The sequence below is a fragment of the Stenella coeruleoalba genome (assembly GCF_951394435.1).
Source record: "Stenella coeruleoalba genome assembly, chromosome: 2".
Classification (NCBI taxonomy): domain Eukaryota; kingdom Metazoa; phylum Chordata; class Mammalia; order Artiodactyla; family Delphinidae; genus Stenella; species Stenella coeruleoalba.
Genome location: NC_137147.1, coordinates 37,912,114 through 37,938,274, shown reverse-complemented (window position 1 = coordinate 37,938,274; position 26,161 = coordinate 37,912,114). Strand labels below are relative to the sequence as shown.

General features: G+C 36.8%; 1 protein-coding gene across 8 annotated transcripts in view; it reads right to left on the bottom strand.

The window, feature by feature from the left end:
• Window positions 1-26,161, bottom strand: part of KCNH5 (potassium voltage-gated channel subfamily H member 5) — a gene marked incomplete at both ends in the record, with an annotated part of 574,893 nt that overhangs the window by 273,476 nt on the left and 275,256 nt on the right. For 7 of the 8 annotated variants that reach the window (XR_013827023.1, XR_013827024.1, XR_013827025.1 and 4 more), the window contains 3 exons: window positions 665-780; window positions 17,770-17,898; window positions 22,371-22,477. Coding sequence is in view for 1 of the 8 variants with exons in the window: in XM_079912566.1 (XP_079768692.1) it covers window positions 665-780; window positions 17,770-17,898; window positions 22,371-22,477 (352 nt within the window). Of the gene's footprint in view, window positions 1-664; window positions 781-2,867; window positions 3,029-17,769; window positions 17,899-22,370; window positions 22,478-26,161 lie in introns of those variants that run through there. The other variant, XR_013827029.1, reaches the window with a different exon arrangement.

Sequence of the window (26,161 nt, the reverse complement as noted above, 5' to 3'; positions counted from 1 at the left end):
CAGGTCCTACTGTATATTCAATATCTTATAATAACCTATAATTGAAAGAATATGAAAAAGAGTACATATTATTTATATATATATACATATATATATATACATATATATATATACATATATATATATATATATATATATATATATAACTAATTCACTTCACTGTACACTGGAAACTAACACAACATTGTAAATCAACTATACTTCAATTAAAAAAAAAAGATTCACTCAGCCCAGGTATCATCTCATTCAGGTAACCCCTCCCTCCTCTGCTGGATCTTTAACTCCTTGATGATAGGGCCAATGGCCTATTCATCTTTACATCCTTTGCAGAGTACCAAGCATGGAGCAAACCCTCAATAAGTGTGCTGCACACATCAATTAACGAATGAGTGAACTCCCTATCTCATTTGCTCAAAGAAAACCTCATTCTGTACAGACATCACCTGGGATGTCATAGATTACCTTCCCATTTCCAAAGTAGGAGAGCATAAAAGGAAATATAGAAAATTTCTATAATTCTACAAGGAAAAATCAATTAGCATATAAGTGTTTGTAAAATAATAGCCATTTATAATAATAAATGTTTCAAATAACTGAAACACTTGTGGGGGGAAAAATGTATGACCACCACCATGTTGGGAAGTAAAGTTAATCTCGCACTTACTTCAGCTAGTCTTGAATGTTTGTGGACCACCTCTGTTTTATTCATTGGCGTGAGCTGTTGCAAAACACTTCGGCTATTTGTCAAAGCCCGTGTCAATCGGGCAAATTTTGTCCAACCTTAAAAATAAGGAAAGAAAGTCTCAGTTTTTCACACGTCATGAATATGGAAGCCTACATTCTTGCTAATACTCAAGGGATGTCAGAAATAGCATAACATGCGGAACTAATGAAAAGTATCAATCTAAAGCACTTAATTTCTACACAGACATCATATATTTCAAGTGCAGTTATAAAATAGTAAGTAATTTTCATGTGTGATCTTTGTGTTTTGCTCATATCTATCATATAGTCCCTATAGCCAGGTAGCTAGTTGTCCACAAGATTCTGTTCTCCCCCTTGCACTGTATAGGTTTGTTACTGGGAAACAGCTGCCCAGCCAGGAATACATTTCCCAGCATTTGTTGCATCTAGGTGTGGGCCTGTCCCTAGTCCTCACCAATGGATTGAGACAGAACTGATGTGTGTCACTTCCATGCATGCAATAACTTAAGAAGCAAGTGAAACTTCTCCATACTTTCTCCCTCCTTCTACCAGTTGGATGCAAGTGACAAAATCCCAGGGGACAGCAAAGCCACTGAATCAGTGCATAGAAGAACGTCATATGTCAAAGATCAACTTCCTTGGATTGTCATATGAGTAAGAAATATGCTTCTACTGTGTTAAACCACTTAAAGTTGGGGGGTTATTTACTATAGCAGGTAGTATTACCCTAATAAAAACAGTCCTATCGTATACTTATGTGAAGATATATACACATAAGAGAATAAAGCCCAATTTCAACAAATCTCACATACTATGGTTCTTATCACACACCTCCATCTTCTTTGTAACGTAGCAAAGGTTCTCTCTTATTAACAATTTCATTGATATTTAAAGACTATTTTTGGAATATCTCGAATCCTTAATAATGTTTTCCAAAAGAGTAGTAACCTTAACTTCTGAGGGGAAGGAATGTGAATTTAATAGGAAAGAAATTTCTTCTATTATTTCCAATATTAAAATCATTAATTTTTCATTATTAAGCTAATTAACTTCAAGGAAATGTCAATGAGACATGAACAAGTAGAACAAAACAAGCCATACTCTGCTCGTATCTCAATTATCCTTTCTCTAGGTATCCCAAAAAGCTCTAATCTATTATGGACTCCATTAAGACCATTTGATAGTTTCCATGGTATTACCTTTAACTAGGGTATTTACCAAACAACTCCTTAAAAATGAAAACCCCGGATGGTCCAAAGCAATGACTCTAATGGTAATGATGAACTTTCAAGACAATGTGACAGAAAATGAAAGAAGAAATCCTGGGCAGGCACCAACCAAATGTCTTTCAAACCATACCAGGTAGGTGACATCATACTTTACTGCTATTCTTCAATCTAACTTTGACTTCAATTAGGCTTTGTACTGCCCCACCAATTTAGCTCTTTCTATGGTATCAACAATTGGATTGGGGGAAAAAGTAAACTGGCATTGGTTAATAGAAGATCTTTTATTCTTTTTCATTAATGGGCCTCATCCTAGTGACTAGAACAGAAAATGTTAGGCTTTGGGAATTGTATGCAACCCTAAGGCTTGCCCTGTGCAATGTGCTGGAGAAACAAAGAAGCACCAGATATGCCACCAACTCTCTAAGAATTCAACATCAATGCAAAAGACCATCATGCAATCTACACCACCAACTTGATTTTTCTTCTAAGCACTAGACCTATGTATCTAATTGGCCATTGGCCACCTCTTACTCAGATGTTCTACTCTTAACATGTTCAAAATCAATCTTATCATCACCTTCTCCCCCCATCTCCAACTCTGCATATTTAATGTATTCTTGGTCTTAGTGAATGGCCCCATGATATTTCCAGCTGTCCGAATCAGAAACTTGAGATTCACCATCCTCCTTCACTATTACCTCCACCCCCCACACACATATCCAATCCCTTCCAGGACTTACAGACTATAACTTATCACTAAATACCCTCAAATTTAATCTCCCCTCTCCATCCCTAATATGTTAGACAATATATCATCTTTCACCTGAGTTAGACAGTAGCTCCTAAAAACCACTGCCTCTGCTCTCTGACCACATACTCTCCAAACAACTCTGCACATTGCTGCCAGAGTCCTTTCTACAGCACAAATCTTACCATGCATTTCTCCCATTTTAAGTTCTTTAAGAGATCCCTGGAAGCCTTCAGGATAACACTGAATATCCTTGGTATACATGTCATTTAGTTTCTGACCCTAAAGATTTGCTCTGCTTCCATCTCCTTCCACTTCTTCATACACGCTTTGTATTCTGGCCTCACTAAAATCAATAACAAGTTAAAAGAACAAATGCAAAAGTAAAATTAAATCCACCAGGAATTCTTTGTACACCCTATGACATTCAATGCTTTCATGCTTTCACATGTTATAACCACTCTGTCTACCTGAAATGCTTTTTCCCTCTCCATCTGTCTGGCTAATGCTTACTGGTACCCCCAAACTCAGTTGAAGCATTCTGAGATCCACTGGTAGCTTCTTGGATCCACTCATGAGAGAGATGCACTCTCCTCTGTGTATTCACACCACAGAATACATACCTCACATGGCACTAACAATACTAATGCAGTTGTTGATAAGCATGTCAGTCACTCCCACTAAACTACCATCACCTCTCCATTCTCAGCACTTGGTAGAGGCCTGCCATAAAATAGGCCTTTAATTGATTGACTAATTAATTAAAAGTTATTTGTAACTTTAAAAATAAGATTTAAAAATAAGCTCCATTTGTATTATCATGAACATAAGCATGAAATATGTTTTATTATCATTGGGTTTTGGTTTGGTTTTTGCTTTATTGGGTTAAAATGGTGAGGATGTCTTCAGATGACAGTAACTATGTTGGCAACAGTCATATTAAAATATTTCCTGTTGATCATTTCTCTTCTGCATCAAATGAATATTAAAATTGCATTGAATATTTCTAGAAACTTCCAAGTCAATCTTGATTTCAGTTTCTTTTTTTTTTTGGCTGTGCTGCAAGGCTTCCAAGATCTTAGTTCCCTGACCAGTGATCAAACCCAGGCCCTCAGCAGTGAAAGGGCAGAGTCCTAACCACTGGGCCACCAGGGAATTCCCACAAGTCAATCTTATACTTACTGAAGATTCATATTTCTAAGATAGATAATGCTGCACCTCTTAGTACATCTGATTATTGGATTAAAAGAGAAGCCCAGTTTCATTCCCTGTGTGTGATAAAGTTTATTCAGAAAATATTTTCAAAAAATAAAAGGAGATATTGAAGGAATGAATTCAATAACACATGGAAGAACACAAATCATCAAACGCTATGTGTTCTCTCCTTCTCTAGGATCATAAAAAGAAGTAAACTTGTGAGGGAGGAGAAACATGATGATGAAAGTTTATTGTCATCCTCTGGTTTTCTATTTCAAGCATCATGAGCACACACTACTGTTTCTTAATGAGGAAGCAGCAGTTCCTCATTTAAATATGAAACAAATGTGCCTGTGTAGGTGTATCTCATTTTACACATGAAGTCAACAAAATCAAGAAATACTTCATCCCTTTACCTTATTTCAATTTCCTAAAGGAAGAAAAAGTTTTAAAACTGTGAAAATAAAACACCAACATTTTTCTCCATGGTAAAAATAGGACTATCATTGATTAAACAGCAGAATGAAACTGAAAGAAAAATGTTGATTCTTCATTCTAAAAATGTTCACACAGTGTATTCTGAGTGAGACCACCCTTAAATATAGATGAAAAGGGAGTTTACAGCATGATATGACTTTCAGGTGTCAGATCTTATTCTTTCTATCCCTGGTTGTCTAGTTCCATGACTGGCACATACTGGGCACTAGAAAAATTTTTGAATGAATGAATGAGAACATTAGTAGAAAAGTTAAATAGAAATTAACACAGCATCCCACATTATATGTAGTTAAAATTAGAATATAAAGAAGGAAATATGTTCAGCTCTTAGCAGATACTAATATAACTCATTGGTATTGTGAAAGAAGGGCTTTGGGTTGGAGAGGGTAGAAACAGTGTGGTAGAGGGCTGAGGAGGAAGTGTGTGGAGGATTATAATTTTTCCCTCAAAAAGAGGAGTTGGAAGCTGCTAACAGAAAAAAAAAAGGTGGTGACAGTTGTCAAACTGACTCAGACTTACTCAAAGAGAGAAGTTTAGGAGGAAATACTTGGGAAGGATTCTTGCTAGAGAAAGCAAAGGCAGTGGTCTAATCAAGTAACCATTTACGAGCTTTGATATCAAAATGCCCTTGGGGCTGGAAAACAAATGCAAAGCTGAGGAATGTTTTGTTTCACGTTTAAATCAAAGGGAGCACAAAAAGATGCACTCCCTGAACTGCTCAGAGATCTTTTTGTCTCTGGTTAGGGCTTTCTTGCAGTCCTCAGTTCTAAACAGTTAGCATTTTTCTCAAGACCCCTATGCCACCCCTCTGTCCTCACTCTCAGCAGATTAGTTTATCAAATATATTACTGAAAAACCATAAGATGGGGCAGAGTCAAGATGGCGGAGTAGGAGGATGTGGAGTTAGCATCTCCTCATAACTAGGGCACCTACTAGGCGCCGGTGGGAGACCTCGGACACCTAAGGGGATGCGAGGAATCCCCACGTGATGAGGTAAGACGTGGGAAGGAGCGGGGGGAGGAAAAGTGGAGGCAGGATGGGATCAGCACACCTAAGAGGGGGCTGGGGGAGGGGAGAGGTTCCCACACTTGGAGGGGCCCACTAACAGCAAGGGGATCAGCAGGGAAGAAGAGGGACCTTCGGGGGATCGGGGAATCAGAAGGGAACGCAGCCGACGTCTCCTCCACCTGCTTGGGCACTGGCAAGCCTGCTGGGGTCCCGGGCCTGAGCTGCCCACCCCCCTCTGCCCCGCCAAGGCCTCTTCCAGCTGCGTGGGTCCCAGGCCTGAGCCCTGTCTCCCCCAGGGCTCCCTCTGCCCGCGTGGGTCCTGGACCTGAGCCCTGCCTCAGCTGAGGCCTCCGCCGGACGCATGGGTCCCAGCAGACCTCAGTACTGCCCCCCAACAAAGCCTCCACGGGCAGCGCAGTTCCCAGCAGGCCTGAGCACTGGCCTCCCCGAAAGCCACCATGGGCCACACAGGTCCCGACAGCCCATGCACTGCCCCAACAAAGCCTCTTCCGGCCGAGTGGGTTCTGGGCTTGAGCCCCACCCTCGCCAAAGCTTCCAAGGGCCACGCGGCTGCTGACAGCCCGAGTGCCGCCCCTGACAGGGCCTCCTCTGGCGACGTGGGTCAAGGTGGGCCAAATGTCACCCCTCTCCAAGGCTTCCTCTAGCTGCACTGGCCCCTGTGGGTGCGCCTGTGGAGGCCTGTGCCCCAGGTGGCCTGCATGGGCACATCTGCTCCAGGCCAGCTCCAGGAAGAAACACTGATGAGAAGAACACATGCAGAGGTGGGGCTGAAAAAATGGGTCCAGAGACCTACAGGGGAGGCAAGGGTAGGCTGTAGCTCACGATGGGGGCAAGGACACTGATAAAGGAGGTACCAGGGAATTTTTTATTTTTATTAATTTTTTATTTTCTTGTTTATTTTATTTTATTTTTGCTGGTGTGGTTCTGTTTTGTTTTGTTGTTGTCTCATTTTTATTGTTATTTTTTCTAATATATTTTTTATTTTTCTAATTTTATTTAATTTTTACTCTTTGTTATTGTTCTGCTCTTTTCTGTGTGTTGCTTTTTTTTTTCCTGCCACACTGCATGGCTTGCAGAGTCTTGATTCCCAGGCCAGAGGTAGGAGCTGAGCTCCTGTGGTGAGAGCACCAAGTCCAAGCTGCTGGACTAACAGAGAACTTCAGGTCCCAGGGAATATTAATCAGTGTGAGGTCTCCCGGAGGTCCTCATCTCAGGACGAAGACCCAGCTCCACCCAGCTGCCTGCAAACTCCAGTGCTGAATGCTTAGGGCCAAACAACCAGCAAGATAGGAACACAGCCCCACCCATCCAAAAAAATGAGACAACAAAAAAATATGCTACAGATGAAGGAGCAAGGTAAAAACCTACAAGACCAAATAAATGAGGAGGAAATGGAGAACCTACCTGAAAAAGAATTCAGAGTAATGATAGTAAAGATGATCCAGAATCTCAGAAATAGAATGGAAGCATGGATGGAGAAAATACAAGAAATGTTTAACAAGGACCTATAAGAACTAAAGAGCAAACAAACAGTGATGAACAACACAATAAATGAAATGAAAAATACACTAGAAGGAATCAATAGTAGAATAACTGAGACAGAAGAACGAATGAGCTGAAAGATAGAATGGTGGAAATAGCCGCTGCAGAGCAGATTAAAGAAAAAAGAATTGAAAAGAAATGAGGACAGTCTCAGAGACCTCTGGGACAACACTAAGTGCACCAACATTCGAATTATAGGGGTCCCAGAAGAAGAAGAGAAAGAGAAAGGGTCTCAGGAAATATTTGAAGAGATTATAGTCAAAAACTTCCCTAACACAGGAAGGAAAATAGCCACCCAAGTGCAGGAAGCACAGGGAGTCCCATACAGGAGAAACACACCAAGACACATATTAATCAAACTAACAAAAATTAAATTCAAAGAAAAAATATTAAAAGCAACAAGGGAAAAGCAATAAAATAACATACAAGGAATCTCCATAAGGTTATCAGCTGATTTTTCAGCAGAAACTCTGCAGGCCAGAAGGGAGTGGCAGGACATATTTAAAGTGATGAAAGGGAAAAACCTACACCCAAGATTACTCTACCCAGCAAGGATCTCATTCAGATTTGGTAGAGAAATCAAAGCTTTACTGACAAGCAAAAGCCAAGAGAATTCAGCAACACCAAACCAGCTTTACAACAAATGCCAAAGGAACTTCTCTAGGCGGGAAACACAAGAGAAGAAAAAAACCTACAAAAACAAACCCAAAATAATAAAGAAAATGGTAGTAGGAACATACATATTGATAATTACCTTAACTGTAAATGGATTAAATGCTTCAACCAAAAGACACAGAGTGGCTGAATGGATACAAAAACAAGATATATATATATATATATATATATATATATATATATATATATATATATATATGCTGTCTACAAGAGACCCACTTCAGACCTAGAGACACACACAGACTGAAAGTGAGGGGATGGAAAAAGATATTCCATAGCAAACATCATTCTCAAAGGTGAAAAACTGAAAGTATTTCCTCTAAGATCAGGAACAAGACAAGAATGTCCACTTTCACCACTATTATTCAACATAGTTTTGGAAGTCCTAGCTACAGCAATCAGAGAAGAAAAAGAAATAAAAGGAATCCAAATTGGAAAAGAAGTAAAATTGTCACTGTTTGCAGATGACATGATACTATACATAGAAAATTCTAAAGATGCCACCAGAAAAATACTAGAGTTAATCAATGAATTTGGTAAAGTTGCAGGATACAAAATTAATGCACAGAAATCTCTTGCATTCCTATACACTAACAACAAAAGATCAAAAAGAGAAATTATGGAAACAATCCCATTTACCATTGCAACAAAAAGAATAAAATACCTAGGAATAAACCCACCTAAGGAGGTAAAGGACCTATACTCAGAAAACTATAAGACACTGATGAAAGAAATCAAAGATGACACAAACAGACGGAGAGATATACCATGTTCTTGAATTGGAAGAATCAATATTGTGAAAATGACTATACAACCCAAAGCAATCTACAGATTCAATGCAATCCCTACCAAATTACCAATGGAATTTTTCACAGAATTAGAACAAAAAACTTTACCATTTGTATGGACACACAAAAGACCCTGAATAGCCAAAGCACTCTTGAGAAAGAAAAACGGAGCTGGAGGAATCAGGCTCCCTGACTTCAGACTATACTACAAAGCTACAGTAATCAAGACAGTATTGTCCTGGCACAAAAACAGAAATATAGATCAATGCAACAGGATAGAAAGCCCAGAGATAAACCCACACACCTATAGTCACCTAATATATAACAAAGGAGGCAAGGATATACAATATACAGGAGACTGGAGAAAAGACAGTCTCTTCAGTAAGTGGTGCTGGGAAAACTGGACAGCTACATGTAAAAGAATGAAATTAGAACACTCCCTAACACCATACACAAAAATAAACTCGAAATGGATTAAAGACCTAAATGTAAGATAAGACACTATAAAATTCTTGGAGGAAAACATAGGAAGAAAACTCTTTGACATAAATCACAGCAAGATCTTTTTTGACCCACCTCCTAGAGTAATGAAAATAAAAGCAAAAATAAACAAATGGGACCTAATGAAACTTTAAAGCTTTTGCACAGCAGAGAAAACCATAAACATGATGAAAAGACAACCCTCAGGATGGGAGAAAATATTTGCAAATGAAGTAACTGACAAGGGATTAATCTCCAAAATATACAAACAGCTCATGCAACTCAATATCAAGAAAACAAACAACCCAATCAAAAAATAGGCAGAAGACCTAAATAGACATTTCTTGAAAGAAGACATACAGATGGTCAAGAGGCACATGAAAAGATGCACAACATCACTAATTATTAGAGAAATGCAGATCAAAACTACAATGAGGTATCACCTCACACCAATCAGAATGGCCATCATCAAAAAGTCTATAAACAATAAATGCTGGAGAGGGTGTGGAGAAAAGAGAACCCTCTTGCACTGTTGGTGGGAATGTAAATTGGTACAGTCACTCTGGGGAGCAGTATGGAGGTTCCTTAGAAAACTAAAAGTAGAACTATCATACGACCCAGCAATCCCACTACTGGGCATATACTCAGAGAAAAACATAATTCAAAAAGACACATGCACCCCAATGTTCATTGCAGCACTATTTATAATAACCAGGACATGGAAGCAATCTAAATGTCCATCGACAGATGAATGGATAAAGAAGATTTGGTACATGTACAGAATAGAATATTACTCAGCCATAAAAAAGAACAAAATTGGGTCATTTGTAGAGATATGGATGTACCTAGAGTCTGTCATACAGAGTTAAGTAAGTCAGAAAGAGAAAAACAAATATCGTATATTAATGCCTATATGTGGAATCTAGAAAAATGGTACAGATGAACCTATTTGTAGGATAGGAATAGAGACGCAGATGTAGAGATCAGATGTGTGAACACAGGGTGGGGGTGGGATGAATTGGGAGACTGGGACTGACATATATACACTACCATGTGTAAAACAGATAGCCAGTTGGAACCTGCTGTATAGGGCAGGGAACGCAGCTCGGTGCTCTGTGGTGACCTAGATGGGTGGGATGGGAGGGAGGGGGGTGGAAGGGAGGCCCCTGAGGGAGAGGACATATGTATACATATAGCTGATTCATTTTGTTCTACAGCAGAAACTAACACAACATTGTAAAGCAACTATATCCTAACTTTTAAAAAGTTAAGAAAAGAAAAATCAAAGAACTGAAGACACGAGAAACACAACAGCCTTCAACCTCCCTTCTGTCCCCTCCACCTCAAGACCCACCCACAATGGCACCTGATTCTTGCCTGTACCTTTATTATCTCAGAGAATTAGGCATTTGCTCTTTCCTGATCATGTATATATTCTATTCATGAACATTTAAGTGGTTTCTAGATTTTCCACTATCACTAACAATGCCCCAGTGAATTTCCTTACGCCGATCCCTTTGTGCTCTTGGGCACATCTGGAATTGTGCACGTTATTAGATAGATTAGTTCATTTGATCTGTCAGCGACCCCCTCTGTACAGTCAAACTTTGAAAACGTTGAGCAGGCACACTGTCTAGGTCAGGAAAAAAAGACACATCAGCAATTCTAACTTTTCCCAGCAGTACATCTACTGATCTCACCTTTACTGAGATCTAACTGGTGTGACTGATTATTCAGCACAGTTCGCTGATGTTACTTACATGTGGTCGACACAGGGCAATGTGAACAGACTGCCTAATACGAAGAGCCTAATAGTTGCTCTGTAAGTTGTTCATGGCATTATGAGATCATTTGTTCTCCTAAAAGCTCAGGATGCCAACTCCTTCTTAATAAAACATTAGTTTAGCTCTATTGGGTTGCAATCAACCTCTTTGTCATGGACTGCCTAATCTTAAAAATAAAAGGAAGTCACAGAGGCAGTTCAATCAATCTACCAGACTGCAACACAAGACTCTAATCTATAAGAAAAAAGCTTAGGTAAACAATTATACTCTTGGCCATAGAGACCACATGGTATAATTACTCATATTTCATCTGTTGTTTACTCTCTAAAGAAAACCATTGGCTTCCTACAAGGGGAAGGTTGCTATTTTTGCTGTTATTTTCATTCTACAGGAAGTTTTTTTGTCTCAATTATTGGCACAAAGATGCCCTAACTATTTGGCACAGGATATTTCACACTCTAAGTGTCTTGGCAGTTTTGGAATCTCTTTGAAAATACTGTACAGTATAAATGGGCAGAGATTAGGACCATCTCTTTTAGAACACATAGGGATAATCAACAGAATGGATTTCTTGGCTGTAATTTTTCCCCTTTGTATTATTATAAATGATGTATCAGGTACCATTGACTGATAATCTGAATAACAGTTCTAAGACCTCAATACCAGGAACAAAAGATAACAAAAACACTTTTGCCTCTTTGAATTATTATTAGTAAATTCCGTTGATTCAAAACAGTACAAAAGCACAAGTTGAGAGTGTTCTCAACTTGTGCTTCATCTTTGTAGGGAAAAAGGAGAGCAGGGGATTAGGGTGGCCAAACCCCAGCAATATGTTTCCACTGGAAAGGATGAGGCAGCATCGTGTAATAGAGAGAACATCAGATTGGAAATCAGTCAGACTGTGGGTGTCAGGATCTTCAACAGTAAAATGGAGATAATAATACTGATTTTCAGAATTATAGGAATGAGCAAAAACAAATACAAACTCCTGACACATATTAACTACTCCAACAAAGCTGATTTTCTTTCCCTTCAATAGTTTCTGCTACCATCCATCATGGTATAAGTCAAAGATATTGTTGACATCACTCAGTGCCATTCACTTCAAAGGGAAAAATTAATCTAGAATGAAGTTTTGGTGATCATAGGATTCATTATAAGAGCTGTGCTCAAACTAGTTGTCTGCCATCATGCTATAGTTACTATCCGAGATACAATTTAGAAATAAAATTCACAGTTAGCCAGTTTAGTCTTTCACCCATATGTCTGAGTGTGGGCCTTTGCTCCAATCACTGGCCCCTTTTCACATTAAGAAGGTAAAATGCCCTTGTTCTGGGATGAAAAATGTTATATCCTGGCTTTCCAATGCATGAATTCCCTTGTTTGTTCTGCATCCTAAAACACTATTTCCTACGTCCTAGGCCAAGCCTTTATTACCTAAGTATTGCTTCAACATTTTGCAAACACCCTCAACCTACTCCCTTGCAAGCATCCTTGGCTCCCTGATCCCTTCTCCTTGATCCCTGAGCTCCCTGATTCTTTTCATCTTGCTCACCTGACCAAATCCCAACTCTGGTTAAATCCAGCTCACCTACTTCAGCATCTATATACCTGTGACTAAACACGGGTGGAGTAAACACATAATCATGCTCATAGATACTAATAAAATGTATGACCACTAGCCTCACATGGACCTCAGTGCTTCACAGCAAACCTGCTGAATTTAACCTTGGCCACTCACTGCTCTACTCTCTACACAACCGTTTCATGCCTCCCCCTCATCTCCTCACCAGCCTTACTCTCAGTTGATAACTGTGTTTCCTCTTTTACTGAGAAAATAAGAGCAATCAGAACAAAGCTTCCACTATATATTTACTTGTTTGTCGTGCCTCCCCCTCCCCCATTAGTATGCGACAGAAGGAACTTTGTATCTCCAGGACCTAGAACAGTCTCTGCACCATAATGTTTGCTCAATCAGCATTTTTGGTTGGGGAAAAAAAAATAGATAAAATAAACAAAAAGAACAAATACTCCTAGAAGAGTCATAAGAAGGCTCATGTTAAGTAACTCTGTTGCCCAAGGCTGAATCAAAAGTAAGATAACTGTGTCCAAGTTCAATGCTCTAGACTCAAATCATTTTGATATTATGGTATTATCATGAAATCTCATCTGCTCTTTCCCAAAAGTTCCATGGTCCCCTTGGCTCAATTTAAAAAGTTGAAAGATACATTTTTGTGCCAAGTTTTCAAAACATACTTTCTGATACTGCTAGCTTCACAGGGATAGGACGATTGCTTAAGGTCATAAATATTTTATTTCTCTTGAATTTTTCATATATTTACAACTCGCATGAATAATAGAAAGTAGCTCATATACACCATTCATAGTTACATGGTGCAATACTTTTTCAGAAATCTGTTATGTATTTGAAAGGTGTGGAGGAGTCTCAAAATAAAAGTCTATTTAAAATAAGTTCTTCCACTACAAATTCTGGCACTGGAAAGAGATATTTTACTCTAATCCTTTTCACAATGGGGTTTGATTTTCCCTATAAATTCTAATTTACATCTCTGTTGAACACATAGCTCAAAAATCAAGTGGTCTGAGTTGTCTGGAGTTTGTTTGAATAAAATTATGCATTTAAAAGAAAAGCTCAATGAGTGGATGTGAGAAGGCAGAGAGATGGAGGTAGAGGCAGATAAATGGAGTGGTACTAACTTGAGAAATAAAGGTCAGCCCTTCAGTATTAGCACCCTTTCCCCAGTCTCATTGTAAAATGCTGCCAACTTTCAGTTTCCATAAATAGACACCATCATTAACGTTCAGCAGGTCAGAACTGTGAGAAAGTACTATACTTTTCTTGGCCAACTTTAGCTGTGCCATGAAATCACTTAAAGTAAATGAGAAAAAACAATAATCATCAAATATAAATGTAAATAAAAGTGTAAATATTTTTGAGGGAAAAGTCTATGACATAAAAGCTTTTTACTCAGTCTGACTATCATTCATGTGTGATGGCAGGAGAAATTCATTTGAAGAATATGTTAGGTCACAAGTCATATGCCAATCATTTATATTTTATCTTAAAATATAGCTCTTTAGCAAAATTTACAAACAACCCATGTAGCTCAATATCAAAAAACCAAACAACTCGATCAAAAAGTATGCAGAAGACCTAAATAAACATTTCTCCAAAGACATACAGATGGCCAAGAGGCACATGGAAAGATGCTCAACATCGTTAATTATTAAAGAAATGCAAATCAAAACTACAATGAGATATCACCTCACACCAGTCAGAATGGTCATCATCAAAATGTCTACAAGGGAACCCTCCTACACTGTTGGTGGGAATGTAAATTGGTACAGCCACTGTGGAGAACAGTACGGAGGTTCCTTAAAAACTAAAAATAGAGCTACCCTATGACCCAGCAATCCCACTCCTAGGCATATATCCAGAGAAAACCATAATTCAAAAAGTTGCATGCACCCTGATGTTCATTACAGCACTGTTTACAACAGCCAGGACATGGAAACAACGTAAATGTCCATAGACAGAGGAATGGATAAAGAAGGTCTGGTACATATATACAATAGAATATTACTCAGCCATAAAAAAGAATGAAATAGTGCCATTTGCAGAGACGTGGATGGACCTAGAGATTGTCATACAGAGTGAAGTAAGTCAGAAAGAAAAACAAATATCAAATAATATCACTTATATGTGGATTCTAGAAAAATGGTACAGATGAACTTATCGGCAAAGCAGAAATATAGTCACAGATGTAAAGAACAAACTTATGGTTACTAAGGGGGGAAGAGGGGTGGGATGAACTGGGAGATTGGGATTGACATATATATAAACTACAAATAATAAATGCTGGAGAGCAATCCCACTCCTGGGCATATATCCAGAGAAAAACGTGATTTGAAAGGTTACATGCACCTCAGTGTTCATTGCAGTACTGTTTACAATAGCCAAGACATGGAAGCAACCTAAATGTCCATCAACAGGTGAATGGATATAGAAGATGTGATACATACATACAATGGAATATTACTCAGCCATTAAAAAGAATGAAATAATGCCATTTGCAGCAACATGGATGGACCTGGAGATTATCATACTAAGTGAAGTAAGTCAGACAGAGAAAGACAAATATTATATGATATTGCTATACGCAAAATCTAAAAAAAAAAGATACAAACGAACTTATTTACAAAACAGAAACAGACTCACAGACTTAGAGAACGAACTTATGGTTACCAAAGGGGAAGGGTGGGAAGGAGGGACAGATTGGGAATTTGGGATTGACATGTACACACTGCTATATTTGAAATAGATAACCAGCAAGGACCTACTGTATAGCACAGGAAACTCTGCTCAATACTCTGTAATAACCTAAATAGGAAAATAATTTTAAAAAGAATAGATACATGTATATGTGTATAACTGAGTCACTTCACTGTACACCTGAAACTAACACAACATTGTTAACTCTACTCCAATATAAAATAAATTTTTTTTTAAATATATATAGCACTTTAAGATACAGTCAGCTACTAGCTGCAGGTTTTCCATAGATGTTTCTCATCAAGTTGAGGAAGTTCCCCTCTATTCCTACTTTGCTGAGAGTTTTATCGTGAACAGGTGTTGGGTATTGTGAAATGCTTTTTCTATGCCAACTGATATGATCAAATGAACTTTATTCTTTACCCTGCTGTTGGTACAATGAATTACAGTGATTGTTTTTTGAATTTTGAACCAGCTTTGCATATGTGGAAGAAATCCCAGTTGGTCATTATGTGTAATTCTTTTAATATGTCATTGCAATCTACTTTTGCTGAGGATTTTTACATCTACGTTCATGAGAAATGTTGGTTTGTAATGTCTTCTGGTTTTGGTATGATGGTACAGCTGGCCTCATAAAATGAGTTAGGAGAGTTCTCTGTACTACTATTTTCTGGAAGAGACTGTGAATTCACCAATGAAACCATCTGCACTTCTTATTTGGGAAGTGTATTAATTATTAACTTATTTAATAGATATAGGACAATTCAGGTTATCTATTTCTCCTAGTGTGTGTTCTGGTAGTTTGTGTCTTTCAAGGAATTGGCCCACTTTAACTAAGTTATCACTTCAGTGGCTATCAAGTAGTTCAAAGCATTTCTTTACATGCTTTTATGCCCATGAAATATGTTGTAATGGCCCTTCTTTAAGTCTTTGTATTGGTAATTTGTGTTCTCCATTTTTCTTGGTTAGCCTGGCTAGAGGTTTGTTAACTTTAATATTCTTTTCTAAGAGTCAGCTTTGAGTTACAGTGATTCTCTTGAACGTTTTTTCTGTTTTCTATTTCATTGATTTCTACTCTCAAGTTTATTACTTCTTGTCTTCAGCTTGCTTTGGCTTAAATTGCTCTTCTTCGTCTAGTTTTCTAAGGTGGAAGCTTAGGTTATTAATTTTGTAACTTTCTTCATTCAAATATATGCATTTAATGACATACATTTTCCTCTAAGCACTGCTTTTGCTGCATCTCAGAAATTTGATATGTTGTATTTTAATTTTCATTTAGTTCAAAATATTTTTCTAATTTATCTTAAGGCTTCTTCTTTAACCCATGGGCTATTTAGAAATGTGTTAATTTCCAAATATTTGGGGGTTTTCTAGTTGTCTTTCTCTCATTGATTTCTAGTTTAACTCCACTGTGATCTAAGAACATATCTTGCAAGATTTCTATCCTTTTAAATTTGTCAAAGTATGTTTTATGGCCAGAATATGATCTATCTAGTGAATGTTCCATGTAAGTTTGAGAAGAATATGTATTCTACTGCTATTGGATGGAGCACCTTGAATTTTAAAACGAAGGAGCATTAAACCTAAACACTATTAAAAGATATTCTATTTAAAAATAATATTGAAATTTATCCTAAACTTCCTAGACACTGGCTCTATGAGTAAAAGCAGAGAAACAGGTAGTACATGTCAAAAAGTGAATATTCAATCTTCCAGGAGATGATTTAACACACACATTTTCAGAAATAGTCACAAATGAATTTCTCTCATACTTTAAATGCTCTGCACGTCATAAAATTTTCCTCTTGCAATTTGTTGCTAACCAGAAACTAAGCATATGTATATACACACACACACGCTTATATAATATACATATGAATTCATATGCAGGGAATAAACCTAATGCAATTTTTCTATGATTATGATTACAGTTGAAATGATTAAAACTTCTGTGCCAGTTTTTTTAAAGAGGTAAGAAAAGGCAATGTTTGTTAAATGTAAAGAAAACATTCCATTTTTAGTCTCCTAAGATATTATTAAAAATAATGTTTCATAAAATCTTCTGAGGGTATTTGAAATTCTGCATTTATATGACACCAGTTTCTAATTTAAACATAATTGGAGAGAACAAAATGAGAGTAAATTACATATAAAAGGGGGTAAAAGCACATGCCACTGACTAATGTTTTCTATAGCAGTCTCTTTGAATATTATAGTCAATAAGACTCCAATCAGAATGTTTGCATTTTGCCAGCCGCTTTCTGGATGACAAAATTGTTCTTTACGTAATTAAACAACATCTACCCAAGAGAATCTACAACAACCAAATAAATAAAGGGAGAAAAGTAACCTGGAAAAGTCAACTAATCAAGCTCTAATCAGTGTAACAAAATTCAATCAACTAATCAACTGTGTTCTAATAGGACATCACCCAAACAATCCCACAAGCTTTGTTTCTAAAGCTCAGTAAGATAGAAGGTGTTGAAACTCCCATTATATTGATTCAAAATTAATAATGCTCTATTATTAAATTAAATCTCTTCCTTATCTCATCTCAATTCCTCTTATAATTTAACTTATAATTTAAGTTAACCAATGAATATTTCAATGTTCTACTTCCATTCAAACAATATGATTGAATAAAACTGATTCTGGACAATTACTAGAATGAATAAAGCAAAAGAATGGCCACACAGTAAAATTTTGTTTTCAAGTTCAACCAATGGATGCTGTTAAAATAATAATAATATATTTAAATGACAGGCTAATCCTTAAGTATGGTAATTCCCTTGAAAATTACCTTTTGTTGAATCATCCTCTATTGGCTGTTTGAACAACGTAATGTCCTTGAAAGTGCATAGGAACAAAACCACCTTTTCATGTTCATTTCTTATTGGTGCAATTTGCATATAAAACCAAACAGGGGTTCCTGTAAAAGAGAGAAAGGACAACAGAGCGTGACATAGCCACCACGATGATCTCGTCTCCCGCTTTCCTTCCTCCTTCAGCTGCCAACTGCTATGCCAAGAATTAGCACCAAAACAGTAGTATTTTAATTGCTGGAAAGAATCAAAACAACTTTCATTTTATATCAACTACCAGTTGCTCAAAAATTAATGAACATATTTTTCAACCCAAAATATCAAAATCTGAAAGTAAAGCATGGGGTGTCATTTCACAATGCAGTGGAATAAAGGCAGTCTTGCTATTGAAGCAATGCCAGCATCAGCTTTAGATCTGGGTCCCTACACCACTGCTGCTCTCACCACCTCCTTTCCATAGTCTCACCAAGTGTGAGCATTCCTCCTTGTCACTTTGAGAAGTGTTTCCAGTCGACTTCAACATCAATACCTGATGCTCTGATAAGTATTCCTCTTTGAGAAACTTTTGAAATGTTGCTTCTATCTCAAGATTCTCTCATCAGTCAGATAGACTTGTAACTCTGTGGCTCTGACCACATCCCCACATCAGAGAGATACAATGTCAGCAACACAAGAAGCCTGATGTACACAGAGCTATACCTGAAGCCTTTAAGGCAGTGTTAAAGAAAAGAAAAAATGTCCCCAGGCCTTGAAAGTCTCAGGCATCTTCATGAGACACTGCTTCCAACCTCCCTCACTCAAAGCATGAGGCTGGTCTCTGTCACCATGTTCTTCAAACAGTGGCTCCTACAGACTCCAGAGGACACAGAGTTTCAAAGCATTCAAGGTTTAGGATTTGGACAAATTAGAAACTGGCAATGGGTCAAATAATAAATATCTGAAGACACAAGAAATGCCTTCAAAGGAGTAATTACCCATTAAATGATAAAACACTGGGAATGTTCCATCAGAATCAAAAAGACACATTTTCCATGATAGTCTTTCCAAGCCACAGGCAGTAAAGCCTCTCCAAATATTCATTCTTAAAGACATAAAGTCTTTTGTCAGTTTGGGATTTGGGGAGTGAAATGTGTAGCTGTTAATAATCTCTAGGTGAGAGTTGATAGCCTGTTAGTGACTTCCAATGAAAACCAATAAGAAGTACCTCCACACCTGTGGCCAAAAATTGTCAGGTAACGATATCACCACAAAGGGGAATTTGCCATTTACCCAAGAACGGGTGACTTTAACTACTGGGTGCTAGAAGTCGGGGAATTCGAGAGAGGAGATTTCTATAAATATTCAGTTCTGACAACCAGGTCCTTTGCAACCCCAGGGGGCCTACAGAAGGACACGGCCTTTTCCAAAATGATTACAGGATGAGACAGGGACCTCAAAAACAATCACACTATCTCCCAGAAAGGCTTGTTCTTTGTTTTCTGCTTCTTATTTTACACAGTGTGTCCAGGAACTGTGAGTGATGTACACAGTTTGACAAATCACCAGGCCCAGACGCTAGCAGATACATGGCCTATGGCTGTTCCAACACAGTGAGCTTGAGGCAGCAAGGTTATAAACAGAGAGAAAGGGGTATTAAAAATAAGTCATTTTCCAAGGTCTGCTAGAAATCTGAACAGAAAGAGATGTTACAGTTCATACCTTCCTATGAAAACAGCAACTTTTCAAATGTTGGCATTGAGTCAGAGCTGTTTTTAAAATTGTTTTCAGATATCACGGTATACTATTTTCAGGCTTAGTCACAGGCTCAGACTTCTCCAAGTAGGCTCAGTTGTTGCTGAGTGGTTGTTGCTGAGTGGTTGGTGAAATATCTATATTCTGGATTTGGGGTTCAAGGAGACGGGAAGTCTGGGAGGGTTAGGTAGAGAGGCCTGTGGCTGCTGGAAACTTGAGGCAGTGCCCTGGCGTTGATTATCTGGAGTTGCCCTAGCTATCACAGTTCTGCCTTTGTGTAAACAGAAAGATCCATTTTCAGTCATCATCCCAGAGCCACTGCTTCTTTCTCAACAGTAGAAGCAGCCCACTGTTAATCAGAGCAATGGACCTAAACAATAGAAGCTGCAAACTGAAATGTCAATCATGACACATATTAAATCAGATACCTCAATCTCCCTGTCTGCAAATGGTGTTTAGCTAATTATTTAATGGAAGTATTGGGAGGACTTGGCATTCAGGCATTCCCAAAACAGTTCTCTACAGGCATGTGACTTTTTCTAACATTAAAAAACGTCAAAAGAACACACTTTTTTCAGTTGTTGTTCAAAAGCCTTTAGCTATTTGCAAGATTTTTTAAAGCTGCTTTTAAGTATAGTAGAACTGCCTTATAATGCATGGATAATATCTATTCTTCATATGAAAGAAAAAAAACTCAATGCAGATACTTTCCAGAAGAGACAGGAGTTTTAATCTATAGTGCTATGGGCCATAACTCCTACTGGCTCTAAGCAGACAGATACATGTGTATAGGTACTGTATAGATCTGAAAAGAACCAGGCAGGCCTGAACAAAGGTCAGACAATTATTACAAGCTATTAAAATAAAGCAAACTATCCAAACCACCTTGGAAGGAAACTTTTGGAAATGAAATATTAAAGCCAGGGAGGGAGACGCAAGAGGGAAGAGATATGGGAACATATGTATAACTGATTCACTTTGTTATAAAGCAGAAACTAACACACCATTGTAAAGCAATTATACTCCAATAAAGACGTTAAAAAAAAAAAGCTATTGTTAACATGATTTAAAGGATCTAAACAAAACAAAATTTCCACAAAGGTATTTTTGAGAAAATCAGAAACTATGGACTTGGCTTTGAAGCTTTAAAATCTGAAAAAGATTCGTTTATTCTGTTTAAATCCCAGGGTTAAATGACCCTAGTAATATGGAATATTCTTAAATTATTTGCTAAACTCGAGGTACATATTGAAGTCATTTGAGGGATAACGACCCTATATGAAAATGACAGGGGGCATTCCCTGCTGGTCCAGTGGTTAGGACTCTGCACTTCCAAGGCAGGGGGCACAGGTTTGATCCCTGGTTGGGGAACTAAGGTCCCAGAAGACTCGTGGCACAGCAAAAAAAAAAAAACAAAAAAAACAATGAAAGGGAGTTTTGGCATATGGGTCTACTACAGCTTATCAGTATGTATTTGGACCTAGTGGAAAAAAAACCAGAAAGCACCTAGAAACTGGCTTTTCTCTTGTAGAAGACAGAGCTGATCATTCAGAATGGATTGTTTTCTAGTTGGTAAGCCAACGGACATTTGGCTATGATGTCAAAGAGAAATACATTTTCAGCCTTGATTCTAAAATGAAAGATAAGATGATAAGATGTTCCTTAAGTAAAACCACTGAAGACCGGTGCTCCCATAACCAGGTGATACTGGTAATGGAACTTCACTACTACTGTGAAGCAATGTCTACGGTTGTTGTTATCTCTATGATGGTCTATTAATAAAAAGAGAAACCTAAATAAAATTCTAAATATTCCATAGAGAACAAATGCTTAAGGTACAATGGAGAGGATAAATTATGCTCCACAAAACCCAACCAGCACTAAACACAGTACAAGCGCTTCCTGTTGAAGCTAGAATGCTTCCTGAACTGGGGAAGAATTTAGTAACCATCAATTTCCACTAAAGATAATAAGTGGCTTTGGTATCATTTAACATTAACACTAAATAAGTTGACTCATCTTATGCAGTGACTGTTCTTTTTAAAAAAAAAACCAAAACTCTGTTTGGAAATGCAGCAAAAAAAGAAATAAAATAAGTGACTATTCAAAGAAAACAAATCAGAAAGGAGACTTGTTTGATGAGTGTACTAGTTGGCTTTTTGTTTGGTTGTTTTCTTCCTCCAAACTCCAATGGAGAGTCTCATCAGACTCTCCCATAATTGCCTAAGACCCATATCATGAGGTCTTATGTGATTATATAACAGACAATTGACCACCCACAAATCCCATCATGGAGAACAGCAAACAACAGCAACACAAAGTTACCAGGTGTGAATGGCCCATCCTGAAAGTAATGATTACTTCCACTCAAAAGTCTAGCACAAAAACAGTCTGAGTCTAGCAAACAGCCATACTGGTAAAGATTCACCTCAGGTAGATACCATATACTCACGTCATCTACATCTGTGTAGAAAGGTAATCACACATACCCATTGACACCAATCAACTTTCCCTTTAACTGTAAGAAGAAATGAATGAATTTATCTGTCATTTTTAGTTGCTGTCACAACTATAGGATCTTTACCATGAGTATTAGTCACAGAACATTTTGCCACCTGACACAAAAAAAATCACATTCAAAATGCATTATATTTTTCTTTCAGTCCTCAAAAGGTTGCTTTTCGTAAGTATTATTCATTAATTTTGCTATCTAATTTTTACAAGTACCTCCTGCCAAGAGAAGCAATAAAAGTTTTCTATTCTCTCTACACTATAGCTTAACTACCACTTACCAAGACGTAATATTAATAAAGAGTTGACACACCTTATTGGTAATATAGATACCTACTGTTTTTCTTGTACAAAAGAACTTCAAAGCAGTTTGACTCGTAGTTGTCAAAAGTCTGCCTGACTTTCTCAATGGTTTTCTTGTCAGTCAATTCTCCATACATAAAACTGGAAAAAACACCAAATAATCCATTTCAGTTTTGTGTTCCTTTTCAAATGCTACATAAAATCATATATTTGTCTTTTTTAAATTAAATATTCGGATTTAGTTACAAAATATAATGTTGCTCCCACAAAATGAAGTGAAATATTTAAACCATGTTTTAACCATGACTGCTAAACTTCCTGCTAAAATCTAGCTTTAGAAGTTATTTTGAACATACAGAGAGAGAGAAAGAGAGAGAGAAGCAGTCTTCACTTTACACAAGTCCAATATGCAGCAATTTTAGTTACTATGCTTTAGTTAAATAATACCAGTTTCCCAACAACACAGTTCAAATTTTGGTTTTCATAGTATATTAACTGTGAATGATAGCATAAAGTATAAACTTTGTTGCTAGCTCATCAGTCTACAAGTCAATAGTAAAAAACAAGTACACATTACAATTAGTGACAAATCACACCACTTCTTTTAAAGCCTGTCAGTATTACTGTGCATCTACTACTACTCAGTTCACGCACAGAAAGCAAAGTGTGTAGTTGTGTTGTCTCCTTGTCTCTCAGTGGTAAACTAATATGACATTTTACAAAAACGGATAAACAAAAGCAGGAATTCGCCATCAAAGATTAAAGTCTACCAAAGAAATGTAAAGTGATAATGCTGGAAGTGAAATTCAAATTAAACATAAATGCAGTTATTTCTTCTGTAAGAATAGTGGGAATGTTGACACTGCTGTCATTTGAGAGGCTCTAGATATGCAGGCAGAGGAACCTAGTGAGGACAAACTTATCAACATAAATCAGGAAAGGACCTGTTACAAGAAAGACCAAGGTTTCCCAGAGGAAGTCATGCCAGTAAAAAAATCTTCACATTAAAGGAGCCCTAGGAGGTAATTCACGATACTGAAAGTGGAAGGATAAAAGAGTAGAAGTGGATTCAAATTTAAAACGAGTATGACTGTTTGCTAAGAGATTAAAAAAAAAATGCTCTCCTCATATCATAAAATACATTACGAGAATGTAAGAATTGTTCAAATGACTTGTGATAGCTTTTTACAAAGAAATGAAACACTTTCATCTCAATGTTTCTAATGTTATAGATCACTAAATAATGTACAAAATAAATATTAGTTTGACTATTATTTTCATTTCCCTGCACTTATAACCAACAGTAAGAGATTTTTTAATGCTTTGACAAACACTGTTAAAGGTCACAGAACAATCATAATTTTTCAATTATTAATATCCTATTACATGGTTTCAGCTTGCATGGTCTTTTTTACACTCCCATACTACAATGAAATGTGAAGACTCTGTATTACACATATACTGCATTGGTATTCTCACTATTTATGAGGATTTTTCTGAAATATGTACAAGTAGAGCCAATGGAGGGAAAATAAAGAAGAGAAATTGAAGGAGACATATGCTATTTACTACAGAACATACAAAACATAGATTAAAGAGTGAATTTCCACATACCACAAACATTTCCTAACATTTTAAATTATCTATTTTTTCTAAAAGAAACTCACCAATAGTCTGAGAATTTACAAAACAGAACTCAGTCAAGCACTACAAGCCTACAAAACCCTATTCCTGATGCTTTCCCAATCATCAGTTGTGCATCTGGTTTCAGATACCTAGTTCTACTACTTGCTGTAATTGTCCAGACCATTTCTTCCACCAGGAAAAAATGTGTGGCACTTGACTAAGTTTTTGAAGGCTCAAGTATATCTTTGTTATTGCTTTTCTTCGAGTTTTCAATAAATTAGCTTATTAGCCAGAGGTAAATCCAAGTGCGGCGGGGCCTGAAGCTTATACAATTTTAGGGGCCGTCTTTAAGGAAAGGAATGCAAAAATTATAAAACAAAATTAGGTACAGAGGCTTGAAAGACATGCACTCAAGTAAAGGCCCCTGAAGGTTAAGATTCTTTATCCTCATGGGAAATCTGTTCCTGAATGTCTCAATCTAGAAAGTTTACAACATGAAAAGCACAGTTTGTTAGCAAGAGCCAGCAAAACTAGCAGGATTCAACCATGAAACCATATCACAACTAAAAATTACAGAGTAACCTGCTGTATTAAAAAATAAATAAAATAAAAATAAATAAATAAATAAAATAAAATTCAAAAATTCCAAAAAAAAAAATTACAGAGTAATGACCCATCTTATGGTAACACTAACCTAAGCAACTAGAATTCTGAAAACTAAGAAAGTAGATGAGGCCAACCAAAGGCTGTCCAATCTGTGGCCTGCATTTTCAATACAATACTTTTCTCTTTTATAAAAAAGGAATTTTTAATTGTCATTATAATAGTAAAATAAGCAAGAGAATATCAGAATAGGATGACAGACTCTAACTCCATAATTATACAGCCAGACTAACACATGAAGCTTCAGAGGGCATTGAAAAGCCACTGTTCCTGTCAAAGCCTGAGTTTCAGCTCATGCGAGTTTTATGAAAATCTCCTGAGGGCATTATAATTAAATTAGAATTCCTCAGTTAAAGTGCACAAAGTCACCCTCCTTTCCGCCCCACAAATAAAACACTATTTAATACTGTTAATATTTTTTACAGACAAGTAAACTTTTTTATTGACTGTTATTTTTAACCTAAAGACACTAATAAAGAGAAAACATTAAAAATACAAAAAATAATAATAATAAGGGTAATTAAACTAAATAAATGTTTGTGGTCTTAAAAAAAAGAGAAAGTATTTACTCCTATTACTAAATGTCAGAGTCAATAGTTCAGTAAACCAAAACACAATATTCATAATTGGCCAACAGAAAAACATAAAAAAGAAATCATCTATAATATAACAAGCAACTAGGATAAAAATGGTGAAAAATTAACTCGAATAGGATTAAAAATGTTACAACTCAAATTTAAAAAAAAGAAACTGTCTTAGAAATTGATGTAATAATACCACTTAAGAAGAAATACAACACAAGTCTGATTCAGCTAAAATGCTGAAGAGAAGGTGAAAACAAGCAATTTCTCAAATAAACTCTGAAAATTCTATAACCCATTCTTTAGCCCTCCCAATGCTAAAATAGACTGTCCTAAGAAAATAGGATCATTTTAAGAAAAAAAATCCCAGCTTATTATACTCTGAATAATTTTTCAAAAATAGGTTTTATTTCTTACGCAGTTTCACTCATATTTTTATTTTAAGTTTTAAAACTACGTATTTCCAGAGACAGAACACATATTTGAAGTGGTAAAATGCAGCAGTTACATAACAAAAGATATTTCAAAATGACCTGAAAGGATGTCTGAAATGTATTATCCAATCTTCCAAAGCAAGTGTTCTGGAGATTAATTCAAACTTTGAAAGTGTTTCCACCCGAAGTTGTCCAAACCAAAATGACTAAATCAATGCTTCTGCATATTTTACGTGTATGGCACATTTGCTTACTTGCTGGGCACTTTTTATGTGTAAATGTTGAATTTCTTTACCAAGGTTTCCTGCAGCCTGATTGCAGATGGCTGAAGCTCAATGCAGTCTTTGAATGGTTAATGGAATTTGAAGGAAACCAAGATTTAGAAATGATAATCATCAGACTTTAGAAACTATATATCTATATAATAATCTTAAATACTTTTTATGTCTCTTATTGAATATCCTCCAGGAATATATAATGGGAATACTAAAAAATTACAGAGCTTCAAATTACTCTCTTAG